We start from the raw sequence: 15,273 nt of genomic DNA on the forward strand, positions 1-15,273 counted from the left end.
AAGGAGAGGGAGGGAGGGAGGATGGGGAAGAGAGAGAGGGGGACAGAGAGAGAGAGAAAGAGAAAAAGAAAGAAGGAGGAGGGAGAGAGAGAGGTAAAGGGGGGAGGGCAAAAGGCATCAAAATTGGTAAGCAAGAGGTAAAACTATCTCTATTTGCATATCACATGATCCTACATATAGAAAATTCCAAAGAATCCACAAGAAAGCTACTAGAGCTAATAAACAAATTTAGCAAAAGTTGGCAATCTTGTAAAATTAACACACACAAATCATTTGTTTTTCTATATACTAGCAATGAACAATCCAAAAGAAAATTAAGAAAGTATTTCTATTTATAATAGCATCTAAAATAATTAAATACTTAGGAATAAATCTAACCAAAGAGGTGAAAGGCTTGTACACTGAAAACTATATAACATCACTGAAAATAAATAAATGGAAATGTTCATCAACAGGAAGACTTAACATTGGTAAGATGTCAATACTATCCAAAGCAATCAATAGGTTCAATGAAATATCTATCAAGATTCCAAAGATCTTTATCATAGAAGTAGAAAACCAAATCCTCAAACGTATATGGAATTGCAAGAGTCCCCAATAGCCAAAACAATCTTGAAAAAGAATAAAGTTGGAAGACTTATAATTCCTGATGTTAAAATTTGCTACAAAGTTACAGTAATTAAAACAGTATGGTACTGGCATAAGAACAGATATACACACCAATACAATAGAATAGAGGGCCCATAAATAAGCCCTTATATATATGGTGAATTGATTTTTGGCAAGGGAGCCAAGAATATTCAATGAGGAAAGAATATCTTTTCAACAAATAGTGCTGGGAAAACTGGATATGCACATGCAAAAGAATGAAGTTGAACTCTTACTTTAAATAACATATAAAAATTAACTCAAAAGGATCAAAGACCTAAACTTAAGTACTAACACTATAAAACTCTAAGAAGAAAATACAGGAGTAAATCTTTGTATTTAGAAACAATTGCAAGGATATGATAGCAAAAGCACAGGCCAAAAGAAGAAAAAAGATAAATTGGAGTGCTTCAAAATTAAAAACTTTTGTGCATCAAAAGATACTACCAAGTATGTGAAAAGCCAACCTAAGAATAGAAGGAAATATTTGCAAATCATATATCTAATAAGGGATTAATATCTAGAATATATAAAGAACTCCTGAAATTCAATAACAAAAAGCAAACAGCTTAATTAAAAAACTGAACATAATAAAAAAAAAAAACACTAAGCAAAGTAGTTTCTCTGAGAAAGATATACAAATTTCTAATAAGCACATGAAAAGATGCTCAAAATTATTAATCATTAGGGAAATGAAAATCAAAGCCACAATGAGATACTAGTTCACATCTACTAGGATGGCTATAATCTTTTTGTAGAAGTTGGAAAATAACAAGTGTTGGTGAGGATGTGAAGAGACTGGAACGCTTGCATTGCTTGGTGGGAGTATAAAAGGCACAGCCTCTGTGGAAAACAGTTTGGCAGTTTCTCAGAGAGTTAAACACAACTACTATATGACCCAACAATTCTACTCCTACATAAATATACAAAAGAAGTGAAAGCAAGGACTCAGATATTTGTATATCAATGTTCACAGCAGCATTATTCACAATGACCAAAATGTGGAAACAACCCAAGTGTCCATCAATAGATGAATGGATAAACAAATTATCTATCTACCCATATAATATATATATTATATATATATATGTATATATATATAGACACACCACACATATACACACAGACATAGACATATATACACAATGGGATATTATTCAGCCATAAAAAAGAATGAACTTTGGATCCATATTGCAATATGGATGGACCTTGAAAACATTATGCTTAATGAAATAAGCCAGACATAGAAAAACAAATATTGTATGATTTCACTTACATGAAGTATCTAGAATAGGCAAATTCATAGAGAAAGATAATAGAATAGAGGTTACTAGGGGACAGGGAGAGTTATCATTTAATGGACACAAAGTTTCCATTGTAGATGATTAAAAGTTTTGGGTATAGATAGTGGTGATGCTTACACAACAGTGCAAATGTATTAATGTCACTGAATTGTACTTTTATAAATGGTTAAAATATTAAGTATTATGTATATGTATGTGTGTGTGTGTGTGTGTGTGTGTGTGTGTGTGTGTGTATATATATATATATATATATTTCACCAGAACTTTTTCGAAAAGAAGCACTAGGTATACTTGTAAAATTGTTTTTGGTCATTAGGCAGAGGGATAATACATCTCAGTCCAATGCTCAGTTTTTGGACGTTTCTAATGGATAAAGATGTAGTTTAATATTGTTAAATTTACTTAGTTTCATAGTCAGACTTTACCTCCAAACCTAGTGCCTTAGAATTTTCAAAGAACTTACATACATTGTAACAAATTCAATCTTCACACCCATACTGAGCAACGGACATATTTTTTAGATGACAAAAATGTGAGGCTCAGCAAAGCTAAATGACATGTTCAAGTAAGAATTAAATAAAATAATCCATGTAAAATATTTAGCACAGTGTTTGGCACAGAGCAACTTATTCAGGAGGCTTTAGCTATTATATTATAATAACAAGTGGGTGGAAAGCCAGGGGCAGGCAGAGATCCTATTCCCAGAATCTCCTTGGAAGCCAAGGGGGCTGCTCCAGCAGCAATTATTTTAAAAATCCAAACTACACAAAGTCCATGGGTCAGCTGCACCATCCCTGGCGTGTGAAGGAGGCTATCCACTATTTTTATTTTATAGCCAATTCGGTCCTGTCTGATGTACACATTGCCAGCTATGAAATAGGCTTAATCTTTTAATTTTCTCAAATATAGGTGCTTAAATGCATTCATCTTGCCCCGGATTGCTGCATCTCTGTTTCATGATGTGAAAGAGCAAAGCAACCAAAATTCTGTGGTGTATGTTCTGGGCCCTGATGAGCTTTTCTAGAATAATGTATCTAATTATATAACCTGTTTAAAAAAATTAAGCATTAAAACTCAATAAAGCTATGTCTACAGATATTAATCTGATAGATATTCCCCCTGAAACTGCACAATCCCTGTAGGCCACATGGCTTCTCAATAACGCACCGAAGTTTGGTGTTTGCTGCACACCAGGACCCTGATATGCCCACAGCAATGTGTAAAATTATCTGAAGGGAAGAAGGTCCATAGCCCTAAGTACATTTGTTTAGACTATCCTAATAATGGATTGAGAAACAGTCAACTTTGACAGTGAACATCACCCCCAGATAGCCCATGCTTTCTAGAAATCAAGACAATTGTTCAATCAGCTGAAGGCACCAACATTGTGGGATTGTTTTAGGTTATGGGAAGGTGGAAAAGAGCAAAAAGAGAGCCATTTATTTTGTAATTTATAAAGACCAAGAGAGTGATTGCTCATCCTTTTGTCCAAGGGACCAAAATATAAAATTATGCCACCATTTCATGTCTTTCAAATGTGACAGAACTACTCTCTTCTAAAAATTTAAGCATTGTTTCACATGTATTTCAAGTGAAATTATCATAGCTCAGTTTGGAGCAAACAGTTTTCCTGGTCCAGGCTCCAATCCAACACGACTCTACTCCCCCAGTTCACGTGAAGGACAAAAACACTGCATAGATTAAGTTGCCCCAGTATGTAATTTCTCTACTAATTGCATAAGAACAAACAATTTTAATCCTTTTAAATATAATTTGTATATACGATAGAACCCAGATCAACCAAAATATTAAGAATTCAGAGTTCTGGTTAATTAAATCCTCTGACGTAACTTAGGGGTCACCAGAAAATACCTTATTTTTATCAGCCTTGCTTGTGATTAAAAATTGTGCTACATGCCCAAATCCACGTCATGCCTTAAGCAACAGGTTTTAGCCACCATAGTCACACACAATTCTGCTACCCCTGAACACTACAGGGTGCTGCACATAGGTTGTTCGACGGAGATAAGACTTCTGCACAGCACTCTCCCAATCTCCATATTCTTCTTGGTTACTTACTATAGTCTCATCGATGCCGTGTGAGAAGAATTTTTAAAAAGTGGTCCAAATTCATTAACTATACAAAAATACATTCACCCATGAAAAATGGCATTATTGTTTTAACAAAATTAGGTAAGTAACATGTCGACTATGTCAATGTTATGCTCAGTAGAAAATAAGGCTCATACCCAATTTTTTAAATGTGAAGCATTTTAAACTTAGAAGCACTAAAATTAAAGAAAGGGTTTCTACAGATGAAAAGGTTTCTAAGACTGGTATAGGAATGACAACTCAGATTCAGGGTAAACCAGTAAATTTAGTTTACGTCAATGTTCCAAAGGAAGTCAAGACGGAGAAATAGTTCAGAACTACTTAGAGAGATCAGGGAAGGACCGAAACACTGCACTGACAGAAACATAGTCTCTGACAAAATACACTCCTGTCCTTAATATGAATATCAATTTCATAGGGAATATACCTTGCTCTAAAAATCCTGCTCTAGAAAAATCAAATTCTGACAGTTTAAACAATAAAATTTCCTTTCATTCAGGTATCCCCAAATCGTTGGTAAAACCAGGTCTGACTAATTTGTATCTGAGGAATTTTCAAAGTCAGTCCTGAAAATGAGCCAATTCCTTAACATCTCTATTCCTTGAAACCTGTGAGTTCTGATAGGCATCCTACCTTTCCTCACAAGGAAGGTGGTAATCTACCAAATGCAAAAGAGTAATCGATAGCATTAAGCAATTAAAATAGATGTTAAAATTCACTAGGTTTGTTTTTATGCTACTTAGTAAGTAAGCTTCCTTGCTGAGGATTTTAGTAAAGTGATTTATATTTTATTATTACTTTAAGCACATTAAAATGCCTTTGTTCACTTTATAAACCCTCTACACAAAGAAACTGCTGCACTCAGATTTGTTGCACTCAGATTTGGTGGTTAATATAATCAGGTTAATATGTTAAAAAGAACTTGACACGGAAATTATTAATGAGTAGAACAAGGTCACTACTTCTGAGCTGAGGTCACTTACAAAGAATGCACAAATGAAATTAAGGTTGACTTTATTTACTTGACTATCTTCTTACATTGGATTCCTTTGGCAACCTATCTTTAAACATTTAAAGCCCTGTTTACAAGGAGGCTCTGAAAGAAGCTTCAAACCATTATGTCCCTAATTGAATTCCCCAGGAGTCCAGTAAACTCAGAGGAATAAAGAAAAATCATAACATTTGCTAAATCATCTCAAAACATATTTCACTGCAAGGTTATGTGACCTGTTTCTGAGGTTCAAAGATGAATGAGAAAATACTACTGAATGCTTCATTATTTAAACTCAAATCCAAAGGAATCTTACCTATTAGCGGTGAGCTAATTAAGTCAGCCCCGTTTTAACTTTTCTTCCAGGAGAAATCAGACAACAAACAACAGTAACATTTTATAGTGTATGTGACCACTGTCCCAGAGCATGAAAGTTCCCAGAGGAGGAGGAAAGGGTCTTTAACCAAAGACAATTATTCACAGTCAAGTTATGAGAGAGCGCTGACAAAAATTTGTGGTCCCCAGGGAAACTAGCACTCTATCTGTGAATTCAGAACAAACCAGGTGGAAAAAGAGAAAGCAAAAGTTTTTAGCAACCAGTGAGTTTTTGAACGTGCCCCCCCTTCCCAATTAACTTCCCAATTCAAATTTTACGTGAAAATCCGCTTTTATGGGCCGTTTTATTCGTAGCTCCTTTGTATGCGCCTGTGTTTGCTGTGACTACTAAGCAAAAACATGGGGATCTTAGCATTTCCAAAAGAATGTTAAATTCCTCTCTACTTACCTGGTTTGTATGTTATTCCAGGGGGGAAGAGGAAGCCCTGCTGGGCGGCAGCGGCAGCTGCCAGGGTCCGCTGGTCATGTGGAAAAATTGGGATCATGAGCGGAGGCATGTGACCCTGAACCTGCTAAACAGAAGAGAGCCTATGATCAGACAGAGAGCAAATGTATGCCAAGAAGTATTTGTTTTTCACTCCTGCGGCTGTGCTGGTACCCAAACAGCCACCCACTTCTGACCTCATTCCAAATGTGCTCCCTGAGAAAACGCAGGCGAAAGGTACCCAGGCGCTGTTCTTAGATCCCATTAGCACTCCAAGGACACAACCTCCTTGCCAATTTGCCTCATCCCTGCCTTCACCAAACTGTGGGGAATGGTCTTCTTTTATCTTGACTCTTTTCCTTTTCCTTTTTTTTTTTTTTTAACAAAACAACTGGTGGAAGAAGTAAGTTTGCTTCGTACACCGTGCAATGTTGAAAGGTTTTGCCCTTTCACCTGCTTTGCATTCTGCCCTTTATTGGGAAAACGGTGTTTAGTATCCTTGGTCAGAAAATAATGTCTAACTTTTATATATTCCCAAAGCGGTATCTCCCCAGTTTAGTGTCTTATTTCAAAGCCTTACCGCATTATGTTAAACATATAGTTCTTCAGATTTAAGGCTACTACACCTTGGCTTCCAATTAAACTAATATTCTTTGCCATACACACCTCGATGTAACATATAAATTGCTTGTCTGGCTTAGCAGTTTTACAGCTTTATGCACTACCATGTGGCTCAGTAATTATGGAGTTGTATTCAGAAAGCATTTCGTAATAAATCCTACTATATCAAATTTCATTTGACCTCAATAAATGTATCAAAGAGCACAAAAATGCAAAATAGAAAAATCTTCTCTCTATATCAGTATTTGTATTCTATATAAAGAAAATAAGAGCTATGACAAAATCATGCCTGTGAAATCACATTTTAATTTCCTAGCTCCCTTTTTCACTCTATGCATGCTAACCTGATTCCAGGAGAGCATCACAGGAAGGTTTTGTCCTGGCTTTTAGTGCATGAGTTTATAGGCTGAACTACAGGACTTTTGTTATTTAAAGATCAAAACTAGGATGTCCTAACAGAAGTGATCTTTAAATTCAAAATGGGTCTTTGGGCTCTTTACTCATATTTTAAAAAAAAAAAAAGCTGCATTATATCCTGTTTAAGATAAAAACATTTACCAGTAATTCTACCAAACCCAAACCTTTCTCCTGTTTAAATTCGTAAATCTTCTCTTTAGGCAAAATTCGGATACTGGCTGATGACCCTGTTTACATAGCGCCAACTCGCCTTGTCCTGTCCCTGGTCCCTCCACAGCCAGGGACATGGTGCAAAAATGCTTCTGTGTGGGTCTAAGAGGTTTCATTTACCAACAGTTTTTCTCTAGGGAAAGCCTAGAGAAATGTGGGTTAATAAAGGGCAAGCAAAAAATAAACACTTTACAGTATTTTTCTGAATTCATTTCTCAGGAAAATCAACTCATAATAAAAAGGTCTTTGTGCAATTACTACCTTGCCAGTGGGGCGTGAAAGAAACTAGCTTTGGGCAGCTATTTCTACCATTTTAGCTGAGGTAAGCCCGAGTCTTGTACATTAGAGGACAAACTTAGCCTGCGTAAATTGGAGCTGATCCCCTCGTGCCCAGGTCTTGCCTTTAACCCTGAAGAAATGCACTAGGTTTGCTGTTCAACTCCAGCTTGCGGTGACCTGATGCAAACCTGAGATGTCAAAGATGAGGGCACTGTTCTATGTCAGAAAATAAAAGTCTTTTTTGTAGGTGACTGTTGTTCAGTGCAAGAGTAGATCAAAGGAAATCATTTCATTTACTTCTAGAAATATGGTGCCTAGCATGTACCTAGAACAGCACAGACGCTTCATGCTCTAAAGGAGAACAAGAAAATGAGAAGTCTAGGCATTGTATTTAGTCTTTCCTTCTTTTTAATGAACATTTATTAAGTTATTCTTAACGTTCTTGAGAAATAGCTGAAAAAATGGGGGCTATTTAGCTTGGGAGAGAGAAGATACAAGGTTATCTTCATATGGCAAAAGAAGCAGATTAAGTCTGAGAGGTTAAAAAGGGTGGAACAAGACTCCAAAGAAAGAGATTTTAGGGAAGCTTAATGCAAAGAAGAATTTTCTAAAAATGAGTTATTCAACAAGCACTCTGATTAAAGAGGTCATGTGTGTCATTTCCTTAGAGGTGGTCGAGTAAAGGCCGTATACCCATATGGTAGGGATAATTTAGAGGGTAAGCATAAGTAAAACCCGAACTAGGTAATGACCTATAGAGCCTTTTCAACTTTATGATTCTGAGTTTTTTCAAACTCAGCATTAGGAAGATAATGTGATGTAGTCATTCCTTTATTCATTCGTTCACCACACATTTGTTCAGAATCTACTATGCCTACAAAGGCTTTGCTGTCAAACATCTCAGATCTTAAATCTATGCACTGCCATTTCCTTGGCTGTGTGATCGTGAACGGTTACGTCACCTTTCTGTAGTCTGAGTCTATGTCTTCATGTAAGAGGCTAATGATACTACCTTACGTGGTTATTGTGAGGACTAAATAGACCAGAAAAGTAACACTTGCAGCACAGCGACTGGCACATAATAGGCACTTGGGAGATGTTAGGGCCTTGCTTTGTTCTTAAAATAGTTGGCATATTCAATTCTAGAAAATTATCAAATTACTGAAAAGAATAAACAAGAAATAGTGGCTCTTACCCATAACTCTACTTCAAAAAAGAAAACATGAACCAACTAAATAATTCAGTTTGACAGGCAGAGGCTTGTCATGTTCTTAGCAGACACCAGGCCTCACAGAGCATTATCCCATCCCAAGTATCTAGAAAATCATGAAAAAGAAGAGGTGGGATTACAAGGATCATGTGACGATGGAATTTGGGAACTTTAGTGTTATTCATTAAACAGCATCTTAGGATGAAAACATAATTTTACTTCTACATTGATGCCCAAGCTCTTCAGATCATGAGACAACCTAAACGCATCAATGGCAATTAAGCATCAGACCTTGATTCTTGAACCTTGGTGTCTGAAGATATTTCTTTTGCTATGTACATGAGATAACTAAGTTAACCATCTAGGGCCACCTTCAACGCCAAAGAGCTGTAGGTGTTTCATATTAACATAAGTTGTAAGAATTTAGGGAAGTTCCTGGGGTGCCTGGGTGGCTCAGTCATTAAGCGTCTGCCTTCGGCTCAGGTCATGATCCCGGGGTCCTGGGATCGAGCCCCGCATCATGCTCCCTGCTCAGCAGGAGGCCTGCTTCTCCCTCTTCTACTCCCCCTGTTTGTGTTCCCTCTCTCGCTGTGTCTCTCTCTGTCAAATAAATAAATAAAATCTTAAAAAAAAAAGAATTTAGGGAAGTTCCTTCCAACCATCGCCATCTACAAAGCACGATAGGTTAGAAACTTTGAATGCTAACTATTAATTCAGAGGCAGTTTCAATAAATTGAGGGATAAAGTAAATAAGAAGGGGGGCAGAAGACATTGTGAAAGCAAAAGTGCTGATAGAATCAGAGTTGAAATAGAGCTTAGAGTTGATCTAGCCTAGTAGTCTTCAGAGCCCTGACCAGTAATATCAGCAATGCCTGAGAATGTCATAAAAGCAAATTATCAGGCTCCACCCCAGACCTATGAATCAGAAACTCTGGGAGCGGGGTCCAACAATCTAATATTTAGACGAAAATTTAATCCAGGGCCATGATTCTCAAATTTTAGTGTGTATCCAGTGCAGCCAGAGGGCTTATTAAAACAAAGACTGGCCATCCCTACCCTTGGAGCCTCTAAACCAGTAGATCCAGGTGGGGTCTGAGAGGGTACTTTCCTGGCAAGTACCTAGGTAAAGTTGGTGCTGCTGGTCCAGGGACCACTCTCTGAGAATCACTAATCTAATTCAAACCTCACAAATTACACACAAGGAAACAGGTGGCTAGAGAAGCTAAAAGACATGGCCTGAGATCACAGTGCCTACGACAGGGTTGGATCTGGAATCTAGAACTGTTCATCACCCTGACCAGTGCTTTTTCCACTACATCGCATGGACTTCAGTGATAGAAAAGAGAACTCACGTGTGTATGCTGTTTGGGTAGAGAAAATCTGGAGGTCTGCAACCAAAAATAATTTTCTATTTCAGAGGTGTATTGTTGGAGTATGGATAGTATGTCATTTAGTTTCAGTTTGTTCTTTCTTCTCTCTTATTTTGTACCCAGAAAAATTTGATCACAAATCTACTGTCATTAATTCCAATAACTTATTATAATACATTCATTAGCAGTGATCATTTAGCTCCAATTGATAAAATTGCCCTTATTTTAAGTAAAACAATGATGTGAAAAATCAAAGTGCCCCTTATTAAAGACAAGCCAAGATAGCCAATAGCAATTAGAATCTAGGCCAAGAGAAGATGATGAAGTGCTCATCTTGTACCTCTAATTACAGAAGTAATAATAGTGATGATGATGGGAATGCTAATCATCTTCTTCATCACAGCCGCTAATATTTTCCAGCATTTCCTATATATCAAGCACTGAGAAAGTGATTTACATGCTCTATCTCATATAATCCTTAAAACTCTGTGAGGTATTTACTCTTATTCTCCTCTTTCATTTAATGAGGATAAAATCACGAGAGGCTCAGTAACTCGGCCAACTAAGAAGTGGTAGAGCCAGGATTCAAGTCCAGTTTGTCAGGCTCAAAGTCTACACTTTTTTTTTTTAAAGATTTTTTATTTATTTGACAGAGAGAGACACAGCAAGAGAGAGAACACAAGCAGGGGGAGTGGGAGAGGGAGAAACAGGCTTCCCGCGGAGCAGGGAGCCCGATGCAGGGCTCGATCCCAGGACCCTGGGATCATGACCTGAACCGGAGGCAGACACTTAATGACTGAGCCACCCATGCACCCCTCAAAGTCTACACTTTTAAGTGCCATATTATATTAACCATCAAGTCATCTTTTGCTAAACAGACCTAAATGAGATAAGGAATATAATTCTTTGTAAGAACAATTGACTGGAAGTTTGATAAATATAATTGTAAATTTGCATGCGTTTGGAATAAATAATACAGAGAGATCCTATGAGTCCTCTCCCCCAACTGTTAATAACTTGAAAAACTGTAGTACAATATCACAACTGGAGTATTGACATTGATACAATCCAACCCCCTTATTCAGATTTCCCCAGTGTGTTATTGGTTTAAAGGAATTATGTGTCTTAAAAACTCACAAGGGTAGTGGAGGTCTATGAATACTTCCAACTACCATCTTTTATAGAAAGCTGACCAGCATGGCCCAGTGCAAATAATAGGAGAAGAAAGCATGTATTAAAGCAACAGTTTCCCCCTTTCATAGTTTTCCATTTATTGTACTTACTAGAAAATTATTGAGTGGAGGTGGGACAGGAATGGAAAGCAAGGACAAGGAAGGGAGGAGAGATAAAGAAAGAGGGCTTGGTAGCCACACAAGAATCACAGAAGCATCTAAAATATTTTCCTCCTATGGAAGCTGTGAATTAAGTTTACTGCCCTGAGTGTCAGGGCTGAGGGCAAACAAAGAATTGTGATTATACAGAAAAGCCCCACCCTGCTCTGGAGAATGGTAAGCCTGCCTTTCCCCTTTCTTCCCATCATCCTATTTTCCCATTTGATGACATGCCAGGGAAGGCAGTCACATTGGAAACAGCAACTTCCTAAAAATATTTTACTAAAAAATAAAAATTAATAGAATTCCCCTCATTCCATCAAAGAATGACCAGTCTCCACATGTCTTTTCCAAGAAGTTATCAAAATTTCAAATAGTGTCATCTTTTCTTGAAAGTGTAGCTTTCCCTTAGCACAAATTCAAAGATCCTTTCATTATTCCATAGGTAAAACTGATGTGGTTAATACAAGGAGGAAAATTTGATGTGGCCAAAAATATATCTCTGAGCATGAAGCTGCATTATTTTTACTGCTTTGCAAGTCAGCACTAACAGGCTGGGTAACGAGAAACCAGGAATTCCATCATAGGTGAAGCTTAGTCAGTGCGTCATGAAAGAAATGAACTGCATGTACCAAAGCCCAGTTGCCCATCAATTTTAAACTTCCACAATCCCTGACCAAAGTGTTGCCCTTTTGGAGAAAGTGGGGAACACATTCTTGATCAAACAGGCTACATGCCCAGAAATTTTAATTCCTTGGTGTTCCACACATCTTTCAGACAATCAAGACAGCAGCAGATGCATGTGAAACACTTAAGTTCTGTCTCTTCCTATTTGTAAAACAGCATTGTTGCATCAACACTTAGCCCCTTTGTTTTCTCTGTGCTAAGTTGTTGATGATACCATTTTTTGCCATCTGCCCCAGAGCTTCATTAAAGATACATGAATGGGCTAACTGGCCTGATATCTTGTGAGGAACAGGTGCTATTGTTTGTCCCTGAAGACTTGTACTAAAGATATGACTCAGAATACTTGAGAAAGAGCATCTGCAGCAGTCAGTCAGAGAGCAACTTGGCAGAGACCTGGCTATGTGCTAATATGCAAACAGAGTGACACTCAGGGGGACTCATTTTCTCTTTCATGAAGATTATTTAACTTTTTTGGTGATGGGAAATATGTATTTGTATTGAAAATCATGGGCATATTAATGTCTATTACTGGGTTAAGAACAGTGAGCAAGTGAAGATCATTTTAAAGCTTATTTCTAGGAAATCATTCCTTATGTAGTTTAATTGAAAAAAGCTTCTTAATCTGTTGGAAGGAATGTTTCCAAGGTTTGTAAATGATGACAGAGAAAGGGAGACAGAGATAGAAAATACAGAATGAGAAAGAGCAATCAGAGAGGGAGAGGGGGACGTGGAGGGGATTTCCTAAAGGCCCTCTTCTTTATTGCAAAGAATAGCTGAGTCATTGGTATAAAGTGTTACCACTGTACAAGCCAGTGTCTAGAGTGAAAGAAATAAAGGACCCAGAAACCTTGCATAAAAAGCCTTCATGGTCAGGGAGGTGTCTTGTTAGTGCCAAAAAGTACATGCCAAACTGTATACGGATCTCCCCATTACTTCTGTAGAGTTAGAAGGGGAAGGATCTCATTGATAGGATGAATTCATGCCTTAACACAAAACCTTTTCCAACCCACTTTTGCCTAAAACCTGTCTAAAATATTGACTATGCTCTGTCCTGCCAATTGAACTTCTCTTGGTTGGCCATAGTTGGAAGTATACAAAGGAGTGTCATATTGTATATGGCCTACTGCTTATTAGTTAATTGTTTCAATTCATTAATCATCTCTCACCAAATAAAATGAGTGTCCTGAATGGCCTGTGACATTTATACTTCTATATGCTCCACTACTCTTATCACAAGGCTGAGGATATAGTAGGCATTTTATGTCAACTGGCCCATGTGAGAACCATCTAAGTAAGACCTAAAAACCAGTTTTGTGGGCACCAATATCCATAGAGTAGTAAATGGTATACCTATCCATAAGTAGGTGAATGAAATCAATGACTTTTATTATTAAAAATAATAATAATAAAGTGACTTAAACCTTGATATCACCTTGTTTGCTTTTCATTTGTCTTATTTAGCAAATCTCTGGCTGCTACAGCTGATAGAGGATAGCAAATCTTTTCTTGTAGAGAATCTAGCTAGCTCTAACAGGAGAAAAAAATCAACTTTCATCAGGAACAATTCTGGGACAGGAAAGAATATTTGAGAACACAGAGTCCCATTTTCCCAGATGTTTCCCAACAACTTCTAATGGGTACACACTGAACAAAAATGTAGCTGCATCCTCGAGTCCTGCTTTGTTTTTGTTTGTTTGTTTGTTGATGGCAAAATATTCTATCCCTTCCCCCCCATCTCTGTCTCTCTCTCTCAGGTCCCACCAGGATAGTACACAAAACACCTTGTTACCATTGTTAACATTCATCTTTAATATAATGCAATTGCTTCCAAGAACTTTGCATACTACTGCCACCACTTCTTTCAAAATCCTCACTAAGGGCCAAGAAAAACCCTGGAAAGGTAGAACAAATTCAAGATATTATAGTTCAAAGACATCCTTTTAAAAACTCCGGCTTTATTCTTTCAAAGTCATGTTTTAGTTTAAACCTTAATGAACAGCTAACTTTACACTTATGACATATGCTTTTCTCTATGTATATTATACTTTAATAAGAAGTTAATTTAAGGAAAAAAGAGAAAATAACTTCAGCAGTTAACTTGTATTTACTCATTTACACTATTAAATATATATAATAAAATATCTAAAATATTCACAGGAGAAATAGAAAAGATATATCCTGCCCCCAACTTCACTATGTCCCCACCCTCACTGTGAATAAGACATGCAAACAAAGCATTCTTTTACTAGGTTGGTCTTTATAAGAGAGTTGTTTAAATCCACATCACAGTTTAGCATTTTCCAGGTCCCTTCCTTGGTTACACAGAACAGAAAGGCTCATTGAGAGGAAGAGCACAATGACTCCTATCTATCAGGTCAATAGTCGATGTTTTAAAAATCTTCTTTAGGTGCATATTCAGAGAGAAATGTTAATGGCCCTGAAAGAGTCAATCCTGTCCTTTACATTAACACCTCTTTTTATATTCTCAGCATACTGTACACACCCACTCGATTTGCATTTTCTAAAATGGGCAAATATTGCATTAATCTACCAGGATCATCAGTAGCCAAATGTCATTATTTTATGTTTCACTCATTTGTACATTTTTGTTTAAATATTGAATTTTCAAAGAAAGGAACGTGGATTTAGCACTAGCGTAATCATAATTCCTAGCATCTTTTACTTATCTGTCTCCTTACTTTCTGAAATAAAGAGCTCCACATTATAGGATGACCTCTTAAGCTCCAAAGAAACATGCTACTTCATAAAGGAAGTCAACAGTGCCTGTCTTCAATCAGCTATTCAGCAGCTATTTATTGAGCACCTAGCACTATCTGATGGTACTGTGCTAGGTAAGCACTGGGAATATAAGGATGTCATAGAGAAGTCTATAGCCTTATTTTATCAGGTAGTGGTGTTAGGTTTGTTTTCACTTATACAGTAATATAAATCATCCAGTTTGTCCGCTTACTTTGGAATAGGGTCAACAGAGAAAGGAAAGGTATGCTTAAAAAGAAAACTAAATTACAACAAAAATTCCATTAGGTATCTTTCCATAGTCTTCCTATAGCCTATAACCTAGAAAAATTTTGAGAGTATTTATGAGGACAAAAGTCAGATTACTTTATAAAATGGATGATAAATGTTAATTAAATGTGTTTAAATTATCTTACTATGTTTTAAGAAACTCTCACCAGGAGGGAAGTAGAATATCCTGGCCATAGAGAAATTAATAAAACATGTTATGCAAAAGTAAAATTTATGATTCATTTG

The 15,273-nt window shown here is 36.9% G+C and overlaps 1 protein-coding gene across 16 annotated transcripts in view; it reads right to left on the reverse strand.

The window, feature by feature from the left end:
• Positions 1-15,273, reverse strand: part of SOX6 (SRY-box transcription factor 6) — a 652,457-nt gene that overhangs the window by 123,336 nt on the left and 513,848 nt on the right. For 12 of the 16 annotated variants that reach the window (XM_027580197.2, XM_027580196.2, XM_035722969.1 and 9 more), the window contains one exon: positions 5,840-5,963. In XM_027580197.2, coding sequence (XP_027435998.2) covers positions 5,840-5,963 — 124 coding nt within the window. The remainder of the gene's footprint in view (positions 1-5,839; positions 5,964-15,273) is intronic. The other 4 variants (XM_027580203.2, XM_027580195.2, XM_027580189.2 and 1 more) reach the window with 1 other exon arrangement.

The sequence above is a fragment of the Zalophus californianus genome, chromosome 11 (genome assembly GCF_009762305.2).
Source record: "Zalophus californianus isolate mZalCal1 chromosome 11, mZalCal1.pri.v2, whole genome shotgun sequence".
NCBI lineage: Eukaryota > Metazoa > Chordata > Mammalia > Carnivora > Otariidae > Zalophus > Zalophus californianus.